General features: G+C 36.5%; 1 protein-coding gene across 1 annotated transcript; it reads left to right on the plus strand.

Moving 5' to 3' along the window:
• Nucleotides 1-1,229: 1,229 nt before the first annotated feature.
• LOC110679476 lies at nt 1,230-15,476 on the plus strand. The gene is made up of 4 exons (XM_021854169.1): nt 1,230-1,848; nt 11,337-11,927; nt 14,214-14,524; nt 14,585-15,476. The coding sequence occupies exons 1-4, from the start codon at nt 1,449-1,451 to the stop codon at nt 15,116-15,118; spliced, it is 1,836 nt and encodes a 611-aa protein (XP_021709861.1). The 5' UTR covers nt 1,230-1,448; the 3' UTR covers nt 15,119-15,476.
• The last annotated feature ends 4,354 nt before the right edge of the window (nt 15,477-19,830 follow it).

Here is a 19,830-nt window from a genome sequence, read left to right on the forward strand (position 1 = left end):
AACTATCAAAAATCTATTAATTTTGAAGTCACACGGTATTTGTTTTGTGAAATTTAAATGATTGCCTAGAAATAGGAGTTTAAAAAACGCTTCTAAATATCAACCTTTCATCAATTCTTGACGGGTCATCGGTGCCAATAAAACAATTATGCAGACCCACCAGGTGGCTCCTTGCGTAAACCTACATCCCGAAACGCCATGGGAAAAATCGACGATCGCCCAAGACGTAGGATTGCCCTACTCAGTAAAAATAAAAAAATACAGCCCTTTTTTTGCCTCGAACCTTGCAATACCAACAATGTGGATGGGCGAATGAACGTAGGGACGATCCGCCGCGTTGCGTTTATGATTTTCTCGTCAGCAGCAGCAACGCATTTTTATGTATCCATTATCGCTTGACCAGAGAGTTCAACTCATTCATGCATATGTACCGTATAGCGGGGTTGTTTTGATAGTTTGTTTATGGAAGGAAATCTGACGACTTCTGTATTTTGTATGGAATATTTTTATTTTATATGTTCAGTTTCGACGTAAATCGTCATTTCTTTTCGGACAAGATTGATTATTTACAGTGGTGGAAATTTATGAACGATGTATCCGAATAGTGCTTTGACCTACACGTTCTTACTCGCGATCAACTGAATCCCGAACTTACTCTCGTTTTTTTGGTCACGAGTAACAGTGGAAAATAAAGCTTCTTTACTCGCGAGTTCATTTTTGCGACACTTTTCCAAATGAACGGTTCAGCTCACGTCACACAGGCATCTTTCAGTGATGTTTAACTAGTATGCCATCACTTTTCAAAAGAGCGTATTTTTTCAGGTATAAAAAAAAACATCATTTCAATTCACTGCATTATGCATTATTATGCTAACTATCTTCACTTCAATAACACTAAATTATATGTAAATGTAGCATACGAATTTCTCATTCATTCGAAACAATAAGACAAATATATTACTTTGAACATTTTTCTTTTGAATACCATTGTTGAATTAGGTGCTTTTGGAATGATACCGCAGAAACAAATGTCAAAACCGTAAAATTTGTCCGAGCGTCATTTTTCATCTTCTCTTTCTGATCGTTGATAAACATAAAGTGCGAAAAATACGTAGAATTTAAGAACAATGTCCGAAGTTCTTGCGAAAAAGTGTGAAAATAGTGTGCGTTCTTCGGCAGTGAATGAGAACTCCTGGGAAGCCGGGAAGGAAAATCGTCCGGCCAGCGCAGATGCTTTTTTGACACCGAAAGGAGCTGGTTCTCGGAAGCGGAGTCATGATGGTGCCTCAAAGCATGTTTCGAAGCGTTGCATCATCGAAAGTTACACACAAGAAGTTGTGATAAACGGGGAGTGTGTATATCGTTGTGTGCTGGAAGATGGGTGCGATTATTTGCAGAAGGTGTTCCGGCCATCCAACTTTGAGCGACACTTCAGGTTGTGTCACCCGATGGCTTATGATCTCCTAAACATTGGACCGCTTGCTGGGAAAAGTACCAGTCCTAACACTGAACCAGCTATAACAATAAGAATGACGGTGCAGCGGCTACTTGGAGGAATTGTTAAGATGGTGACTATACATGGACTGCCATTTGAAGCTACCGAATGGGAAGGATTCCAGGAAGTGGTTGGTCCATTACTGAAGGCTTACAACTTGACCATTAATCGTCACAACATCACAAAATATGTGTCGAAAGCAGCTGAAGGCATCAATTTTATGATCAGCCAAGAGCTAAAGGGAAAAATGTTTTCGCTCAAACTGGACATCGTTTCCAAAATGTACCGAAGCATGCTTGGAATCAACTGTCAGTACATCAACAACAGCGGTGTTGTTGTTAAACGAAATTTAGGTGAGTTTATAAGTTATTTGTTCATGTTATATTATTGTACAGGGCTGATAGCGAGTCATTTTATAAATAGAAATTCATTTTATAGTGTCATGATCATATTTTCGAAAGTCTTTTTTGAGAGCATATAAATTAAACTTATTTTATCAACAAGAAGCATCTTTTTTCAAAAAAAATTGAGCAAAATTTCAGAGCGGATATAATGAACCTGTCGTTTTTCTAAAATCAAGAAGTGAACTCATCCCCAGAACAACGACATGGCAGTATCAAAATATTGGCTCATGGTGATGCTTGAAAAAAACAGTGATCTTTCAATGGACTCTGCAACTCATGATGGTTTCTAACAAATTCTCAGGTTTAGTATCATAACGGAGTAACTGCAGTGATCGATTTCTTTTTAGCTAATTACTGGGAATGTTTTCGACTGTTATTGTTGATTCAATATAAGGTACTGTCCATAAAATCATAACTGTCCCATATGGAATAAGTAGGCATTGAGAAAACAGCGCTCAAAGTTTGAATTTATCTTCTCATACAAATGTTCATCATTTTCTAGTAAATTTCTGAAAGTCATATTTGTTTCGCAACACCCTACAGATAACTCATTTAGCTTCTATTCATCAGTGAAAAATATAAACTTGAACACAATGTAAGTTTTGCAGTTGCTATTTGGAGTGAAAGTTCATATAGAGACTGTTATGCCTTTATTTTTCAATATGGGACTGCACCAAGTTCATATTTTTCCACAAAATTTTTAAACAAAGTGTGTTAATTTGTATATGCACAGTAAAGTATACATTGAAACATAAATGATGCCATGAAAAAAGGTGTTGGCTTGAAAATCCATATAGGACAGTTATGCTTTTATGGGCAGCGGTACTTCGTCATGCTCCGTCTTTCTGCATCGTAATATATTCCAAAAATTTGTTGAATATTAAGTACTAATCCAAAAATGAAAATGATGAAGAAAAATCAATTACTGCAGATACGCCTGTATAATACTCAACGCGAGAATTTATTATCAATGATTTTTTTCCAAACACGTTTGTACTGAAAGTATGTACAAACTTATTAATACATAGTAAACACTCAAACTTCAAACATTAATAGAGGGTGCTGCTGAAGAAATAAATCGTTTTTGAGTTAATTTTGTATGAGATTTTTACAAAAGATTGTAGGGCTAAATTTTTATTTTGAGCTTAACCTTTACGTTACCGACCTCCAACATGGCATTTTCAAATAGCTGCCATTTCGTCAATATCCATTCGATTTTTTTGAAACCACCTTCAGTTGACTTTAAAAAGGTACTAGTTATTTGTCATAAATGAAAAATGCGGAATTCAGAACCATACCGGAGATACTCCGGGTTGTACTGGGGTCACAACTCAAGGAACAATTGGTAGCTTTTAAGATACTTACATATTTAATACAAGCTGCTTAGCAGCAACAATTGCTTAACAAATTTTTAGTTGAATCATTAATTGAATAAAATTAATTTCTGCTTACTAAGAAGCTGTTATTTCACTTGAAGTTTGTGTTTTGAATAAGACCTGAATAAACCTCCGAAAATGCAAATATAGTAGCTTTTGTTCAACAACACATAAGAAGTTTAACAATTGACTGATTAAAAATTTCTATAGGCTGTAACCTGGGAGGTAGAAACCAATACAAAATTTCTGTACGTCATAGTGAGCCGAGATTCCGCTGTCACGAACTGTCACTGTGAGCCCAGATCTCAAACATTGGACTAACATGAAAAAAGCGCGTAACTGATTAAAACACATTTTCGTATTTCTTCAAAAGTGATAAAAATCGAATGAAAATCAATTCATGCACATAACGCAAGTAATGTCACGTGAGCACCATTTAATCTGATTGAACATAAAGCATTGAAAAACGCATCGTTCTACTTTTTCCAATGAAAATGAATATTTAGTGCATAGAAAACTGTGGCCCTTTTTTCATGTTTGTCAGGAAAGATCGAAGGTGCACAACAAAAGGAAACTACCGATTTTCTCGAAGCCTGCCTTGATTGTTGTTGGCAAGCTGGAATTATCTTGCAGTTCAAAATAACGTTGTCTTATATTTCGTGTGTAGTATCGGTGCCTCCCTCCCAGGTTGTAGCCATCATTTTAGTAAAATATTGAACATTTGATTAACAACAAATCGTACAAAAGTTTCAGTGTCTTATACTTGAAATGTTGACCAGCATGATTAGTAAAACTTAAAACCAATGCGAACAACAGTACATGAGTATGCTTTTATTCAAGCAAAACATATCATGTCTTTTAATGTTATTTTCAAATGTTTCAATTGTTTTTCAAATCAAATCTAAGACATGTAGGCGACTATGGATCAACGAGGGTAAAGCTCAAATCACATTGGATTGAAAAGATCATAATTTAAATTTTCCAAATGTAGTGATCATGATCTGCGACGTTATTGATATCGGAAAAATTTACTAACCATAACATTTTTAATAATGATGGAAGTATACATATTTTTTTTTTTTTTTGGGATTTGAACCACTGCGACCATTAATTGATCTATTGTGGTAAAGTAGTGTGCGTAAGTATACATAATAGTTTAACAATAATTACATGAAAGTTGTTACCCAACTTACAGTCCAGAGTCAAAAATAAACATACATATTTTATTATTGTTGAATAATGGTGATAGCTGGAAAATGCCCTACAAAGACTGAGAAGATGCTATTTAGATCCAAATTTAAGTCAAATGTTCAACATTTGTCATTGGAATGAATAATAGTAGAATCAACACTTATTAAACTTCTCCATGGAATTTCTGCCGACTTGCCAAGATTATTTTACTAATAAGTTGAACAAGTCATTTTTCCTTCTATTAAGGTGAAACAGTTTGGAATCAACTTCTAAGATTGCACTAAAACTTCAAAGGCACAAACCTAGCGAAAAAAGCATCCAACAACCGTGAACTTCTTATTTTGGCTTTGTGCACTAGCAGAAAGCTTAAAATAAGAAGATCAGAAATGTGGTTTCATAGTAATTTCCATATAAACTTCAAATGGCGTGTGCACAGTCAAATTTCTTCAGAATTACTTCAAACTTTGGGAGGATGCTTTTTACCGTAATTAAAATCGTTTTAGCATAGGGGAGCTCAAATTTCAAAATTTGCGTCACTCTAATGAACATGATTAAAAGCTGAATAGGTATTTTATAAAATCTTAATACAACATAGATATATCATCCGAGCAGTTAATACAAAGGAGGCCAAAATAACACTGTGGAACACGTTTTTGTCGCAAGCACCAAAATACCGCTGTTGCGAATTTCGTTGTAGTAGTAACAAATCTTCCTTTCAAACTGCGCTATAATAAGAAGAACATCAAGCAGAAAAGTATTGAAGTTGGTAAAAGTCAGTCAGTAGTTAAAGTTGATTTAGCATATTTTCCTTTTACCATAAACTTAAACACTACACGATCCGGCATAGCCGAAGCCATTAGACGTTTGTCGAAAGAGTGAGGGCGAATAGAACACAGATCGTACTGAGAAATTCTTTAGTGTTGGCGAAGGTTAGGGCGTAGAGTCGGAGGCTGAGCTTATCCACCAAACGGAACATCGTTGATTTGCTGAAAGAAGCTCAGCCTCCGACTCTACGCCCTAACCTTCGCAAACAACCGCTATTTACTTAATTAAGGGTTGCTGGATCCATTGCCGTTTTCAAAAATAGCATAGCACGTCTAGTTTTTGAGATATTGGATGCTTAAAATCCATAAATTGACTATTTTAGCTAACTTGCATGCAAGTTTGCCGGCTTGTAAGGCAATATATTTGCCTAATTTGCCACAGAATTTAAACTTTATGTGTGTAACTATACTTATCAATAAAGTTTATAATACTTTCGATGTGGAAAAGTTATTTTTGATGATTTGAGGAAGTATTGTATTATTCCCATATAAGAGAAACGAAAAATTTTGTATGAAGACAGCAAGCATGCTGCAAAAATCGATTTAAACTAAATTTAGGCTGATACAAATATTAAATTTCTTTTATGTCCGAGACCACTTGGAAGGTACGAGGGGGGGGGGGATAAAAATAAATAAGGAACAAAAAAATAAAAAGGAAAAAAAAAAGTTATTTTTTCAAATTTTTATTTTTAACGATAATTGTTAAACTTTTATCAAACGTCCTCTGGTTAATTATTTTACTTGTTTTTAACTTTAAAAATTGAAAAAACCTAACTGATGTCAAAAAAATGATGAATCTTTTTTTTTTCTCCCCTTCAAAATTTTCGGATTTTCGAAGGGGGGGGTGACATAAAAGAAAATTAATATTTGTATCAGCCTAATATCCAAATTGAAGATTCAGGTCCTATTTTGTATGTTTTGTGGATTGGATCACAAAAAAGTTTGATAAATTATACTGAAGATTTTATGTAATCATCAACAAAACCAGTGCTTTTATAACTTTGGCGACCTGTAGCCAAAAATTGTGACGTGCTGGAACATTTCTGAGAATGGCATCATATTCAGTAACCCCAAAACTACTAGAGACACATAATTTGATCCTTGAGACACGCAAAAATGTCATTTTTGTTACGCTGTGTATCGATTAATAAACACATTTTTCAGCAACAAATAAGCCTTACAAAAAAGGTCACACCATAGCCAAATTTTCGAAATATGGACAATTATTTTAAAATAGCGTTGAATTACTAATTTATTACAATGTTCAACTTACTAATATTATTTTTATTTATCTATATAAGAATGGCTTTTCGCCCTTAGCGCATTCGTCACTAACTTACTGATATATAAAAACATACTGGATACAATAATAACTGATGCTTTCTCAATACAATTATTCAATTATGTTTAGAAAATATTTTGAATCAGTATTCTGATACATGATTATTTTGAGAAACAAAAGGAGCACATCTAGCATACTAATGATTGAAATATATTTTATATTTCTATAATGCTTAATATATGGCAAAGTACGACAAAAACTTAAAATATTAATCTAATAAAAATATTATATATGAAATAAACGAATTTTAGTATAGTTAGATGAACAATTAAATTAAAGTTTTAACGAGTTTGAATATATTATGAAATTCGATTGATCATTTCAGACTGTTTTTACTTTATTTTTGACCAGCATTGACATAAATTTTCTCACTGTGCGCTATAAATAGCCGACTGAATTATGCTCGCATCAGTACTGAACATCTGCAGAAGTAATGTGCTTGTTCAGTTGTTGATCAGCATAGCATTTGTTGATTAGACATTGTTGAATAGTTTTATATCCTGCAAATAAAGAATAAAATAATATGTTAATCAGTCCACAATTCGGGAAGTCTCTCTTCTGTGCCTACGGTAGCCAGTATTTATAGCTCAGAAATCCCATAAGAAAAGTCATAAGAAATATCACTTGAGATGGGTAGACATGACAGTCCTACCCAACAAATTCCACAGCTGTAACTTCAAAGTATTTATTTCATGACTCAAATCATTGGATTCATCCTGCTTTGCTCAACATTACATTGGACAACTTCGTCAACACTAAAGAACGATTTCGTTCATCTCAATATAGCAATCGCTTCACAAAAGAACAACTATGTTCACAATATACGACAATTTCGTCAGCACTACAGAACAATTTAGTTCAACTCAAATTGGTAATTTCACCACACTCAAATAAATAAAATTGGCAAACTCGCCACCTCAAAGAAAAACGATAATCGCCAACACACATTATATCCTGCAAATAAAGAATAACTATAACATGTTAATCAGTCCACAGTTCGGGAAGTCTCTCTTCTGCGCCTACGGTAGCCAGTATTTATAGCTCAGAAATCACGTAGGTACGAACAAGTAAAAGGTACCAGAGTCATAAGAAATATCACTTGAGATGGGTAGACATGACAAATAGACAAATGCTCAAGGATGGCGCAGATGGCAAGGTATACCGCTGACGATGGGAAGGTCTCGAGTTTGAATCCAGTACCATCCAGTAATTTTAAGTCATTTATTTATTTTCAATTAATTTTGTGGCAGTTGAATAAAAGCTGAAATAAATGCTTAGAAAGCGATTTTGAAGTTGTAGAATAAAGTATATACAACGACACGCTTTATAACTTCTCCAAATTTGTGTGAACAACGCCTGAACAAAGGCTTCACATGGAAATAATTAAAATGTTGTTAAACATGATGTTGAATTAAACTGCAATAATGTTGTTTGTTAAATTAGCGTTGTTAAATCATCAATCCTTATTAGGCTAAGTGAAACCCTAATAAACATCATTTCAATATATGATTACGGTCACTAAATGATAGGTAGCCTAATAAATTCGCCAGATTAGCTTGAATAATGCATGCGTAGCAGCTGCAAAGTAATATAATAAAGCAACTATTCAGTATGTAGTTGTGAAAAATTGCCTAATAAATGATTATAAAATAGGCAAATGTTTCTTGGGAAGGGTGCCAAATTTTGAAAATGTTGTTGTATTTTTTATTTATTGCAGTTACAAAACCAATGTTTTTATGTAAAAGTTAAATATTGATCAGTTGTCATAATTTACACATAATTTGAATTAGTCGACCGTTCCGGAAAACCGCCAGGGCCCCTTTGAGGACATTTCCGTTTTATGCCCAAAACATACCGTGCGAATTCGGGAGAACATGCCAATAAAAGATATTACATAACATGTCAATAAAAGATATAGAAAGATAAAAGGTATTACCGCCGTGCGGGGTGACATTGAGCCTAGGGGGTGATTTTGACCGCCTCTTTCGATGCATGTCACGGCTAGTAGGAGCGCCAAAATACTAATCTATGACCATCTATTGGCTATTTGTAACGTATTCTAGAAGCTTGACACACTGTTTTCATTATTTGGTTGATAGCTTGCTGTGAAAATGTTGGCCCAAAGTCACCCTTATGGACCAATGTCACCCCGCACGACGGTATATAACATTTATGCAAATTGTAGCTCTTTTGACCAGAAACAACTTTCCCTTCCATACCAAGGTGCTCAAATAGCTTGATCTTCCAGTTTTGATTTTTGTCCCGCATCTCCATACATTCAACGCACTGTGCGTCGCACATCAAACGGAAATGTCCCCAAAGAGGCTCTGGCGGAACCTGTTTCAGGTGCTATGGAGTGGCCAAATGAAGATTGAGACGTCGCACGGTATGTTTTGGACATAAAACGGATATGTCCCCAAAGATTTATCATAAACTGGGCTTTTTTGCAAACTGTTTAGCTAGCTAACGAAAGAGAGGCCCACCAATTTGAGAAAACCGAAAGGTCCACCCTTAAGTGTTATCGAAAACTAGCGATCAGTTACATAAAATAGGAATTCTAACGATGGCGATGCTGGGCTGGTTTCAGCGAGATTGCTCAATTACGGGTTTTTCATTTTTGCCGTGTACTGTTTTGATTTTAAAAAGAATTTTGACGTTTACTGGCCTTGTTGTTCACAAATTTTCTGTAAGAGTGAAAGAGTCAGGAAGATGTGTGTGCAGTGACCCATAAAACAATATCAAACTAGTGCTAGAATAAGGGCGTAAGTAACATGATCATTTTTTTGGCGTTTAGCTTGGGTTCGTTCAATAGAAAACGACCCAAGCGGAACGTCAAATTGACATGTCCCTACCAGAAAGCGAGCTTTTTTGTGGCTGCCATTATCGCTTTTAAAAAAGGTGGCAAGATGGATGTTTCATGTCATTTTCTACACCACGATGCGAGATTGCATAGCTGCCTAGTGTTTAAAGATGAAAAAATCAATTACATTTGCATCTTGTCAATTTTATTCGCGAGAGGATCGACGAAGATAAATCGATCATGTTACTTACGCCCTCCTTCTAGCACACGCTTGGTGTAGTGTTTTGTCCATATCTCTGTGATTCACGTCTAATATAAAATCTCAAGGCACAGACAAACAGACGTCACACTCTCATCATTGTCCATCGACCACCTTTTTAACGGTCGATTCAAAAATATGGTAGGTGGCCAATCCCCCACCCGCAGCGCTCGCATCGTTTTTGTTCGCGTTTGACGTTTACACACTACCGCCATCTGTTGGCCCGTCGGCCAAACACACTAATTTTAGCATTGGGCGTACATGTCCTCGCGACTATGATTTGGATCGAGATTTGTTCTAAGTGTTACGTCTGTTTGTCTGTGCTCAAGGGCTCATTCGAAAGGCATGGAGTTAGTCTTACTTCGTGGGCATTTTCACATCCTTTTTTTTCTAGTTTAATTCACCAAATTTTTACATAAAATTGTAACATTAAAAAACCTGGAGATACATGCCTAAAGTTTTAGTTCATCACTTAGTATGCTGAACGTAACGTGAAATATTTGGCTGCCGTAGGTCTCTATTTGGTCACTATTTTCCCCAACCTAGTCACTCTTCGCTATCAGCTCTGATTTTAATAAAAAAAACTTTTTTGCAATATTCATCGTAATAGGCTGTTTTTCATCACGCCAATCTGTCATGAAACGGCTTTTTTTCTGCATTGTATCATATTGTAATCATATGTATTGTATATTGTAAATTCGGTCAATCGTTAGAAGATGCAGTTCGCCGAAAATAGATTTTTCTCGTTAAACATGCAAGATACCTTACTTCGGAATTAGGGCGCATCAGAGCGCATATGGATGCGAATCGGATAAACCACTTTCGAAGTAAGGTATCTCGCATAGATTTTGAGAAAAATCTAATTTCGGCGTGACACCGATTCTAACTTTTTACCGCACCGCCAATACAGTGTCGTACTAGTTATTATGCAACTAACATCAGTTACGTAATGACTACTACGCAATACTTTTTCGCAATGTAACTGTCTTGAGTAACGTAAAAAATCATTACACAAAACTTTTTAGAGATAGAAAAATAATGGTGCATACATTCCGATATGATTTCTGATTTCCTCAGGTAGTCTTTTACTAATTATGTTGTACGCAACTCTTTGCAAAACTCGATTTTTACAGCATACGTCATAATTATCCAACTTGCCAAATTTCGTTGGATATATACGACTCGCGCTGTTATAAAAGTTTACGCAACAAGTTGCTAAATGATGATTGTTATAGCACGAGTCGCACGTTTATCGAAAGAGGCTTGTTAAGTTGGATAACTACGACGAGTGCTGTAAAAATCGTAGTCTGCAACGAGTTGCGCACAACATTTTTTGCAATTTCGTAAGAGGCCGCTTGAGGGTATCAGGAATCATAAGCAGATGAGTTCACCATTATTTTGCAAATAAAAAATAATTATACCTCAATATGCTACTCAAAACAGTAACGTAATGAAAAAAAGTTGCGTAATGGTTGTAACGCAACAGAAATTAGTTGCGTAATAATTCTTGTAATTCTGCATAATTCAGTGTAGAAAAGTAGGCTGTTTTATGGCAGATTGGTGTAATGAAAAACAGCCTTTTACCATGAAAAACTGCAAAAAAATCAATATTTGCATTCACAAATTGTTGCGTAAACTATTACAGGTATTATCGAGCTTCACAATCGACACACGAGTCAAAACCTCAAAGAAGAGTTGATGAAAGTACTGCGATGTTTTTCTGTGGACGTGAGACAAATAATTACAATCACGATAGACAACGCTTCAAACATGGTGAAACTTGTTAAGCTGCTGTCAGATGAAAGTGAAAATGCGTATGAATTTTGTGACACGGAAACCGATGACGTAAACACACTGGAAATTGAAGATGATGATTTCAATGCACTGGATAGCGATGTACCGGAAAAACCGGCGGTTCTAGAATGGGTGCGCGCACTGGAGGATTTTGCTCCAGATGAATTTGTAGCCGCTGTGCGCTGTGGAGCACATACAACGCAGTTAGTGGTCCACGATGTTTGCAAGGAGGAGGACCATAAGGAAACACTCAAAGATATAAGAAAGAAGGTGAAAAAGTTCAGATCGACAGAGTACAAAGCTTTCTTTGACGTCAGTGAAGGAGCTTCGTACCCATCGCTTCCGAATGAAACCCGTTGGAATTCTGATTATAAAATGCAGTTGAAATTGAACAAGGAAAGGTCATTCTTTGAGAAACTGGGGGCTCAGTATCCTGACCTAGGTAGGTACATTTCAGGTGAAGATGAAGCGAGGCCAAACTTCAAATTTTCAAGACCACAAATCTGGAGAACCAAACACCCGTTTGAGCTGTAAACTTAATCAATTGGTCATCACCAGCTAGTGACCAATCGATTAAAGTTTCAGCTTAAACGGATGTTTGATTCTTCAAATCTGAGGTTTGGGTTCGATTCATCTTCACCTTAATTCATTGCCATTCGCATAATAGTTGGTCTTCTTCTTCTTTTTCTTCTTGGCATTAACGCCCTTACTGGGACTGACCCTGCTTCTCAGCTTAGTGCTCTTATGAGCACTTCCACAGTTATTAACTGAAAGCTTTCTTTGCCAAAGTTGCCATTCGTATATCGTGTGGCAGGTACGATCATTGGCGTAAACACGGGGGGTGGCTAGGGGGGTCTAAGCCCTACCTAGAAAAGTTCAATCCCCCCCTAGAAAATTATAACTCTCATGCTAAGTTTGCATCTTCCTTAAGGATTTTTTTCGCTCGAATAGGTCAAGGACACCACCCCCCCCCCCCCCCCTAGGTTTGAGATCAAGTTACGCTAATGGGTACGATGATACTCTATGCCCAGGGAAGTCAAGGAAATTTCCATAACGAAAAGATCCTGGACCGACCGGGAATTGAACCCAGACACCTTCAGCATGGCTTTGCTTTGTAGCCACGGACTCTAACCACTCGGCTAAGGAAGGCCCCAGAATAGTTATTTAATGATTAATTAACTGACACGATACTATTTCACATTTCTCTAAAAAGTGGTATATGGACAAGTTGTAGATCTAGTTAAATTCTACAACTTTGCTGAAGACAGCACGCCGTTAACTTTAAAATCTTTAAAAGTTTGCTTATAACTTCAAAATCACATGAATTACAAACTCGCGGTGCTCAGCAAAAATGTATATCTTTACTTCCTCTGCAACTCTTTTGAGGACCACATTCACGTAAAACTGAAAATTAAAAAGTTAGATGAAAATAACTGATTTTTTGGTCCACCCTAAGTTAAAACTTTCAAAATCAATTTATTTAGCTCAAATGAAGAGTTAGATCTAAAGTTGTTCAAAATAAAATTTTCTAAAAGTTTGCAGAAAAGCGCAGCTACAAATTTCATCAAACAAAAAAGTTTGAGTCAAAATTTTGAATTAAATAAGGGTCACCCTATTCAACTTTTTTCTTAAAAGATGCAAAACTCAATTACGATTAACTTCTCTGAAGACATCGAACGTCTAAAATCGACGAGAACAGAGAAAACACTTTTTTCCGGCTAAATTGTCGATTCGGTCTGTTGTGCAATGTTCTATTAGAGTGATGCAAATTTTGAAATTTAAGCTCCCCTATGCTTAAACGATTTTAATTATGGTAACTAGCATCCTCCCAAAGTTTGAAGTAATTCTGAAGAAATTTGACTGTGCACACGCCATTTGAAGTTTATATGGAGATTACTATGAAACCCTCTATCTCTTCGTCATAATATTTTATGGAAAAGTGAACCAATTCTTCTAATGTGACATCCTCCCAGCTACAACTTTGCCCAAGACCACTTTTTGATTGGACTTCAGGATAAATTGTTATTCATCATCATAAAGTTGGTTTGCATGTAGCATGCTTCACCAACTGTTCGGCAGGCAACAGTGGTGCTCCTGGCGGGAAGAATAGATCAAAGTCTACTATGTTCTACAGCAAAAAAGTAGTGTTGCTCTGAATGTAATTGAATGATCATCTTAGCATGATTTAGATTTTGTTATCAATAATAACAAATTATCCTGACGTCCCATCAAAATGTGGTCTTTGGCAAAGTTGTAGCTGGGAAGTTTTCACATGAGATGAGTGTGTTCACTTTTCCATACATTATTATGACGAGCAGTTAGAGGACTGAACACAAAAGATTTGCGTTTTCCATAGTAATTTCCATATAAACTTCAAATAGCGTGTGCACAACCAAAGTTCTTCCGAATCACTTCAATTTTTGGGAGGGTCATTTTCATCATAATTGACATCGTTTAAGCATAGGAGAGCAAAAACTTCAAAATTTGCATCAGTCTAATGTTCTATACTGTCCCTATTTGCGTAACTGTCCCATGGGTATAGGAAATCCCATAGAACATAGGACAATTTTGTGTATAGGGACAATATACAGCGCACTTTGAACACTATGCCACACGCATAGGTAGAATAGGGAAAATCGCCAGTCCATTAAGTACTAGAACGACTATACGCTGGAAATTTCTATTAGTTCATCATAATCATCACTAATTCGTTTTCGTTATATTATAGATCTTTCAAACTGCTGGGACTACATTGAAAATTATGTAGCAGCCTTCGAACCGTTGTATATATGTACAATAGCTGTTCAAAAACTTGAAACAACCCTGTCTGACTTTTTTATCGAGTGGATTCGAGCTTATGGCAGCATCTTCGAGTTAGACGATTCGAACCGATTCAAAAAGCAGCTCATCACAGCCATGGATCATCGCCAGCGAAAATTATTTTGCAATCGGTTCTTCCGTGTTGCAATCTATTTCGATCCACGTCTCAACTTTAATGGTTCGACTTTACTTTCTCAGGCACAGAAAGAAGATGTAGTGGTAAGTAATCTGAAAATTATCTCCGTTTTTCATTTAATAATAATATGCAATTATTTGTAGCAATTTTGTCTACAAACTTGGACGCGAATTAAAAGCGAAGCAAAAACAGGAAACATCGCACATGACGATAAGGATCCCACCACCAATAATACATCGGGAGCAGAGGGTTCTTCAAACAGTAAATTCAGCCTCAACAATTACCTCACGCGCACCATCGGTTTAGGATCTCCGCAAACGGTACAATTAACATCACTGGAGCAGAGGATCCGAAGTATTCAGTACCAGCAGCGAATTGATGCTGATCAACCCTTTAGTGTGATAAAATATTGGGCAGCAAAAAGGTTCGACGACTCGCAAATTTGGGAACTTGCAAAGGTTATCCTTGGAGTGCCTGGAACGCAGTGTTCAATTGAAAGAGATTTCAATTTGTTCAATTCAACCTTAACCAAATCCAGAAATAAGCTAAGCTCGAAGAGTATTCAAGATATTCTTATGGTACGCACTAACAAAACTTTAGTCAAACCAGCGCTGGTTTATATGCTCGACAAGGATAAAAATACCTTAGAAGAATTCACAACAGTCTCTGATACATGAATAGCGAGTTGAAATGATAAAGCGAAAGGCAAGATTTTTGAAGTACATGACCAGCCATTAACTCGGAACAATTTGTAAAATCAGATGTACCGCTTCAAAAAGAGAAATAGGCTCTCGGTATAAAAAATGAAATAAGTGAAGAAAGAAAAAAGATTAATGCATAAGAACTGCTTACATGCTGCGTCGTGTAATACTATTGTTTGATTGTTTATGGTTACAATACACATGCTTGAAATTTTCGTTATAGTTTTTACTCATGAAATGGAAGATCCAAGAATTAAATACAGCGAAGCGTGTGGGTTTGATTCCCGTGACATGGAATGTAAAGCTTTACAGAAGTTTTTTTTACTGGTTTCCATGTCTAGGTTGTTGGGTTTGTTACAGGTAGGAAACTAATAGTGTAACGTCCGGGGAAAAGCAATTGGGTGCCGAGTAGAAGGATTCGCAAATTCATCAATTTAGGGCTGTTGTTAAGGTGAAGATGCATCGAAGTAAAAACTCAAATTTTCAAGAGCATAAATCTAGAGATCCAGACAAACGTTTTTGCTGAAAATTCCTACTGGTGGTGACCACTGAGTAAAATTTTCAGCATAAACTGTTGTCTGGTGCTCTAGATATGTGCTCTTGTAAATTTAAAGTTTGGCTTCGATGCATCTTTACCTTAACAACAGGTCTAAATTGACGAATTTCCCCGGACGTAACACGTTCTGACAGCTTGCTCGACATGAGCTGCTGAAGTCCTCAATGGTAGATTGTACCGAGTACTGAAACTTTGTCGAAAACAGTAGGGTAAAGGTAGTTCTAGTTACACCGAAACGCGACACCGCAATATCTCTATGATAAACAAATAAATATTTTCATGAAAGCGATTGACGTGGGGAAAAATGCGTCATATCTAATGATTACTCAAAAACTATCCATGAAATTCAAATTATGCCGCGAAAGCCCAAACTCAAACGAGACATAGAACTGTATAGTATTTGCTACATACATTTCCGTGCATAAGTTTGGGTTCAACCCCTCAAAAACATGCAAAAGTGTATCGTCTATAACTCTGTGATTACTCGTCTAATTAAAACTTTCTATGGCGCTTTCGAATGACAATGAGTTAAATTTACTTCGTAGGTACCTATTATATATATTTTTTTAATTTTAACTAAATTTTTGCTTAAAGCAATGGTGTTAAAAAAATACTAATTTTCACATTGATTTAAAATGTTGGTCGATCCAATGCTGAGAAAATTAGCCATGTTTTTAAGTGTGTTCTTCGAAAAATGTAACTTTAAGTAGAAGTAAATAAAACTTGTCATCACAGAAATATGGACGAAATACTTTTGTTTGTTTTATAGGATAAAACCAATGTTTTGCATGGAAGTGTACATAATAATTAGAAAAATAGCTGGATTGTGCTACAAAAAACAAATTAGAATTGAGTGGCGCGTTCTACCCCGCTGTTTCGAAAATCGTGAACTATGGTTTCATTTAATTTAAATTCAATTTCTTTAGGTACGATTGACTCAATCCAAGTTGTTTTCTTAATTGTGAGCTTATTTATGCGACATCCCTCTGCACCCAATGAGAATAACGTTTCAGACGAAATTCGCAGTTGAAATTGTGTATTTTCTTGGGGGAACATACTACTCCTTTTATCCTTACTGTGCCATCTCTTAACGCAAACTGAGATGTTGAACTACACCCCCAAATTGATGCAATTCTATAAGGGGCTGTCAGATAATTACGTAAGATGGCTTTCGAGTTTTTTTTCAACTCTCCTCCCATGGGAAGACTTTTTGTAAGAAAATGAAAAAGAAATTGTGATGCGTATAAGACATTTGTATCTTACAATTGTGTGGCGTATCACAGACCCCCCCCCCCCCCCCCCCACTCCTAAATAATCCCTTACATAGCAAAATGAACGTCCTGCGTCTCCTGTAAGGCGGATTTTTATAACGGCCCCTAACCATAGATACATAGATAGGAGATCTGACTGTATAAAGAAACTCTCTAAGGCAGCATCCATTTAGCTAAAATTAGAAATGTTTGACCTTTCCTCCCCTCCGTAACGCTTTTTGTATGAACAATTTCAAATTTTTGTATGAGCCGTAACTCTTGAACCTACTCCCCCTCCGCTCCCCTAGAGCGTTACGTAATTTGTGGATGCCGCCTAATAACTATAAGTTATAATTCCGTACAAAAAAAAAGCAGGTTGTTAAAATTATCACGGTGCCGTCCATTGTTTGTTTCTTGTTCAAACAAGATCCGCAATGTAAAAACCTACCTGTTTCTTAGGTAAATTGTCAAACAATTCATCCAAAAAATTTAATCATAGTAAATTCAGTAATACAGTACATAATCCATTACAAGGTGGCAATTCATACTCTTAGGCTTTAGGAAACATTAACGCCTAGAATCAGCTACGAAGTGCATGTGGATGTGTTGACTAATAAATACAATTGACTATGCTCGCGAGTAAAGATTCGTGAGTAATTTGACGTTTTGTTGCTGCTTTACTCGGGATTCAAAACAAGAGAACATTTTGCCAGTTTGAGCATCACGAGGCATTTGCTTTCCAATTCATCCGAGTTCATGAACATTAGATGGATGAAGCTTCCAGGGTAAAAAAGCTCCCGAGTTTGACAAGTGTTGTTAAGGTGCGGTTACACTCATGAACACCTTCATGATGTGATCATTTCCACCACTGATTATTTATACAATGCATATATTTATACAATTCATACATGTTAAAATCTCAATATTCAAATCATTTTTTTTACATTTCAATATAAAGCCACAAATTCTTAGATTTCAATGAAAATAGCTCTGACATGAAGTGACATGAAAGTGATATGAAGGGGCCCAGATAGCCGTAGCGGTAAACGCGCAGCTATTCAGAAGACCAAACTGAGGGCCGTGGGTTCGAATCCCACCGGTCGAAGATCTTTTCGGGTTGGAAATTTTCTCGATTTCCCAGGGCATAGAGTATCTTCGTACCTGCCACACGATATACACATGCAAACAATGGTCATTGGCATAGTAAGCTCTCAGATAATAACTGTGGAAGTGCTCATAAGAACACTAAGCTGAGAAGCAGGCTATGTCCCAGTGGGGACGTAACGCCAGAAAGAAGAATAAGATGAAATGCTCTTTGCTTGTGCATTCGATTTGCTTTATTGATTAACAAAAATTATATTAAGTAAGTTCTGAGTCACGTACTATCAAAGCTACCCGCGTTATCAAAGATACCCCGTTTTACGGTACCTTGCTCATGTTGATAGTACACAAACTGAAAGCGAAAAAACAGTGATATGGGATGAGATTGTACGGCTGCGAAACGAAATTAAACGTTTTCGATGAATCCTGACTGACTCGGGGATGACCCCGCTCTTGTCCCATCTCGCAACATTTGGACCACCCAATTTGTAAAATTAGCAGTAATTTACTGAATAATTACAACACTTTTGAGAATAAATTATAGCTGACTGTCAGGAGACGCTGAGAGTTTTATGAAATTTGTTTTATCGCCATTTTCCCCCTCGGCTGCGAACGTTAATTGCACTTTGATAGGGCTCATCGTGTCCTTCGCCCATAGGGCTAGTCGAACTGAAATCAACCACCACGCTTTAGTCAGAAAACATCAGCGCAACACAAATACATCGCATCGGGTCGCTCTCCTAAGTGGTAATTGAGCTCCGAAACGGTTGATTTTCAACTTAGGATAAATGTCTTTTTAGCACGCATCAATTACTCACTGTCACGGAATGCTGAAGCTCGGGTTCGGAAATCTGGCGTCTGGCGTACGCCCTCGGATCGGTGAATTATTTGGCTTTTACCGCATTATCGAATGGGGAAACAGCGACCCTTTGGGAAGAATTGCACACACGGAGGACCATGGGCATAGCCAGGATTTTTGTCAGGGGGGAGAGGTCACTAACGAGTTTTACCCCTCTGTCTGTATTTGAAGGTCCATAAGGCCACAGACCACTTTGAAAGGCTGCACAGTATACTATTTCGGGACAAGAACGGACGCAATTCAGCCACGATCTCACGGCTTTAGTATCATTAAGTACCAATACTTTTAAGTAGGTATCGGAATTCTACGAGTGCTCTTCCTCTATTGTTCTTTAAATTCCTTATTAGTATCATTTCAAACTTTACATTCATTTATTATATCTAGGTGTTCTGTGTTAGGCTATTATCCTTATTTGGTTAAACTAACTAATCATTTATCAACATTTAGTTAACAACATATTACATTTCATTTGCCGTAGCAGTTCATAATTTTTACAGGTTAGTTGATTTCAGCTGCTTATAGAAGAGAAAAAACGCTTACAATTAAATTCACTTAACTTAACCTAAATATAAAGTGCATTAACCTGTATGGGCCTGAGTGAAGGAAAACAACTAAAATGTTAGAAGCTTTGTTTTGTAAGAATTAGATGAAATCTTCCATTTATGCAAATATAAAGAAAACAAGTATCCAAAGTTTGAAAGAGTCAAGTTCGTTACACGTTAATATTAATGATTAATCGAATTTCCATGTCCAACTGCATCAATAAGTTTACTGATAGGAGGAAAGAAAGCTTGAACTATCGACAAGATTTTTATCCAGTATTGTAGATGTACCAATAGTGGAAGTACTAAGCACGATTGAACTTAATTTAACCGTCTTAATTCAAGAAGCGCAATTAATGCACTTGTTGATGTTGTAACGG

This window comes from Aedes aegypti, chromosome 3 (genome assembly GCF_002204515.2).
Source record: "Aedes aegypti strain LVP_AGWG chromosome 3, AaegL5.0 Primary Assembly, whole genome shotgun sequence".
NCBI lineage: Eukaryota > Metazoa > Arthropoda > Insecta > Diptera > Culicidae > Aedes > Aedes aegypti.

Bases quoted from the DNA above. Each gene is read 5' to 3' on its own strand.
- LOC110679476 (XM_021854169.1), top strand. From the start codon at position 1,449: ATGGCTTATGATCTCCTAAACATTGGACCGCTTGCTGGGAAAAGTACC. The intron at 11,928-14,213 runs GTAGGTACATTT...GTTATATTATAG, and splicing joins GGCTCAGTATCCTGACCTAG to ATCTTTCAAACTGCTGGGAC. The intron at 14,525-14,584 runs GTAAGTAATCTG...AATTATTTGTAG, and splicing joins CACAGAAAGAAGATGTAGTG to CAATTTTGTCTACAAACTTG.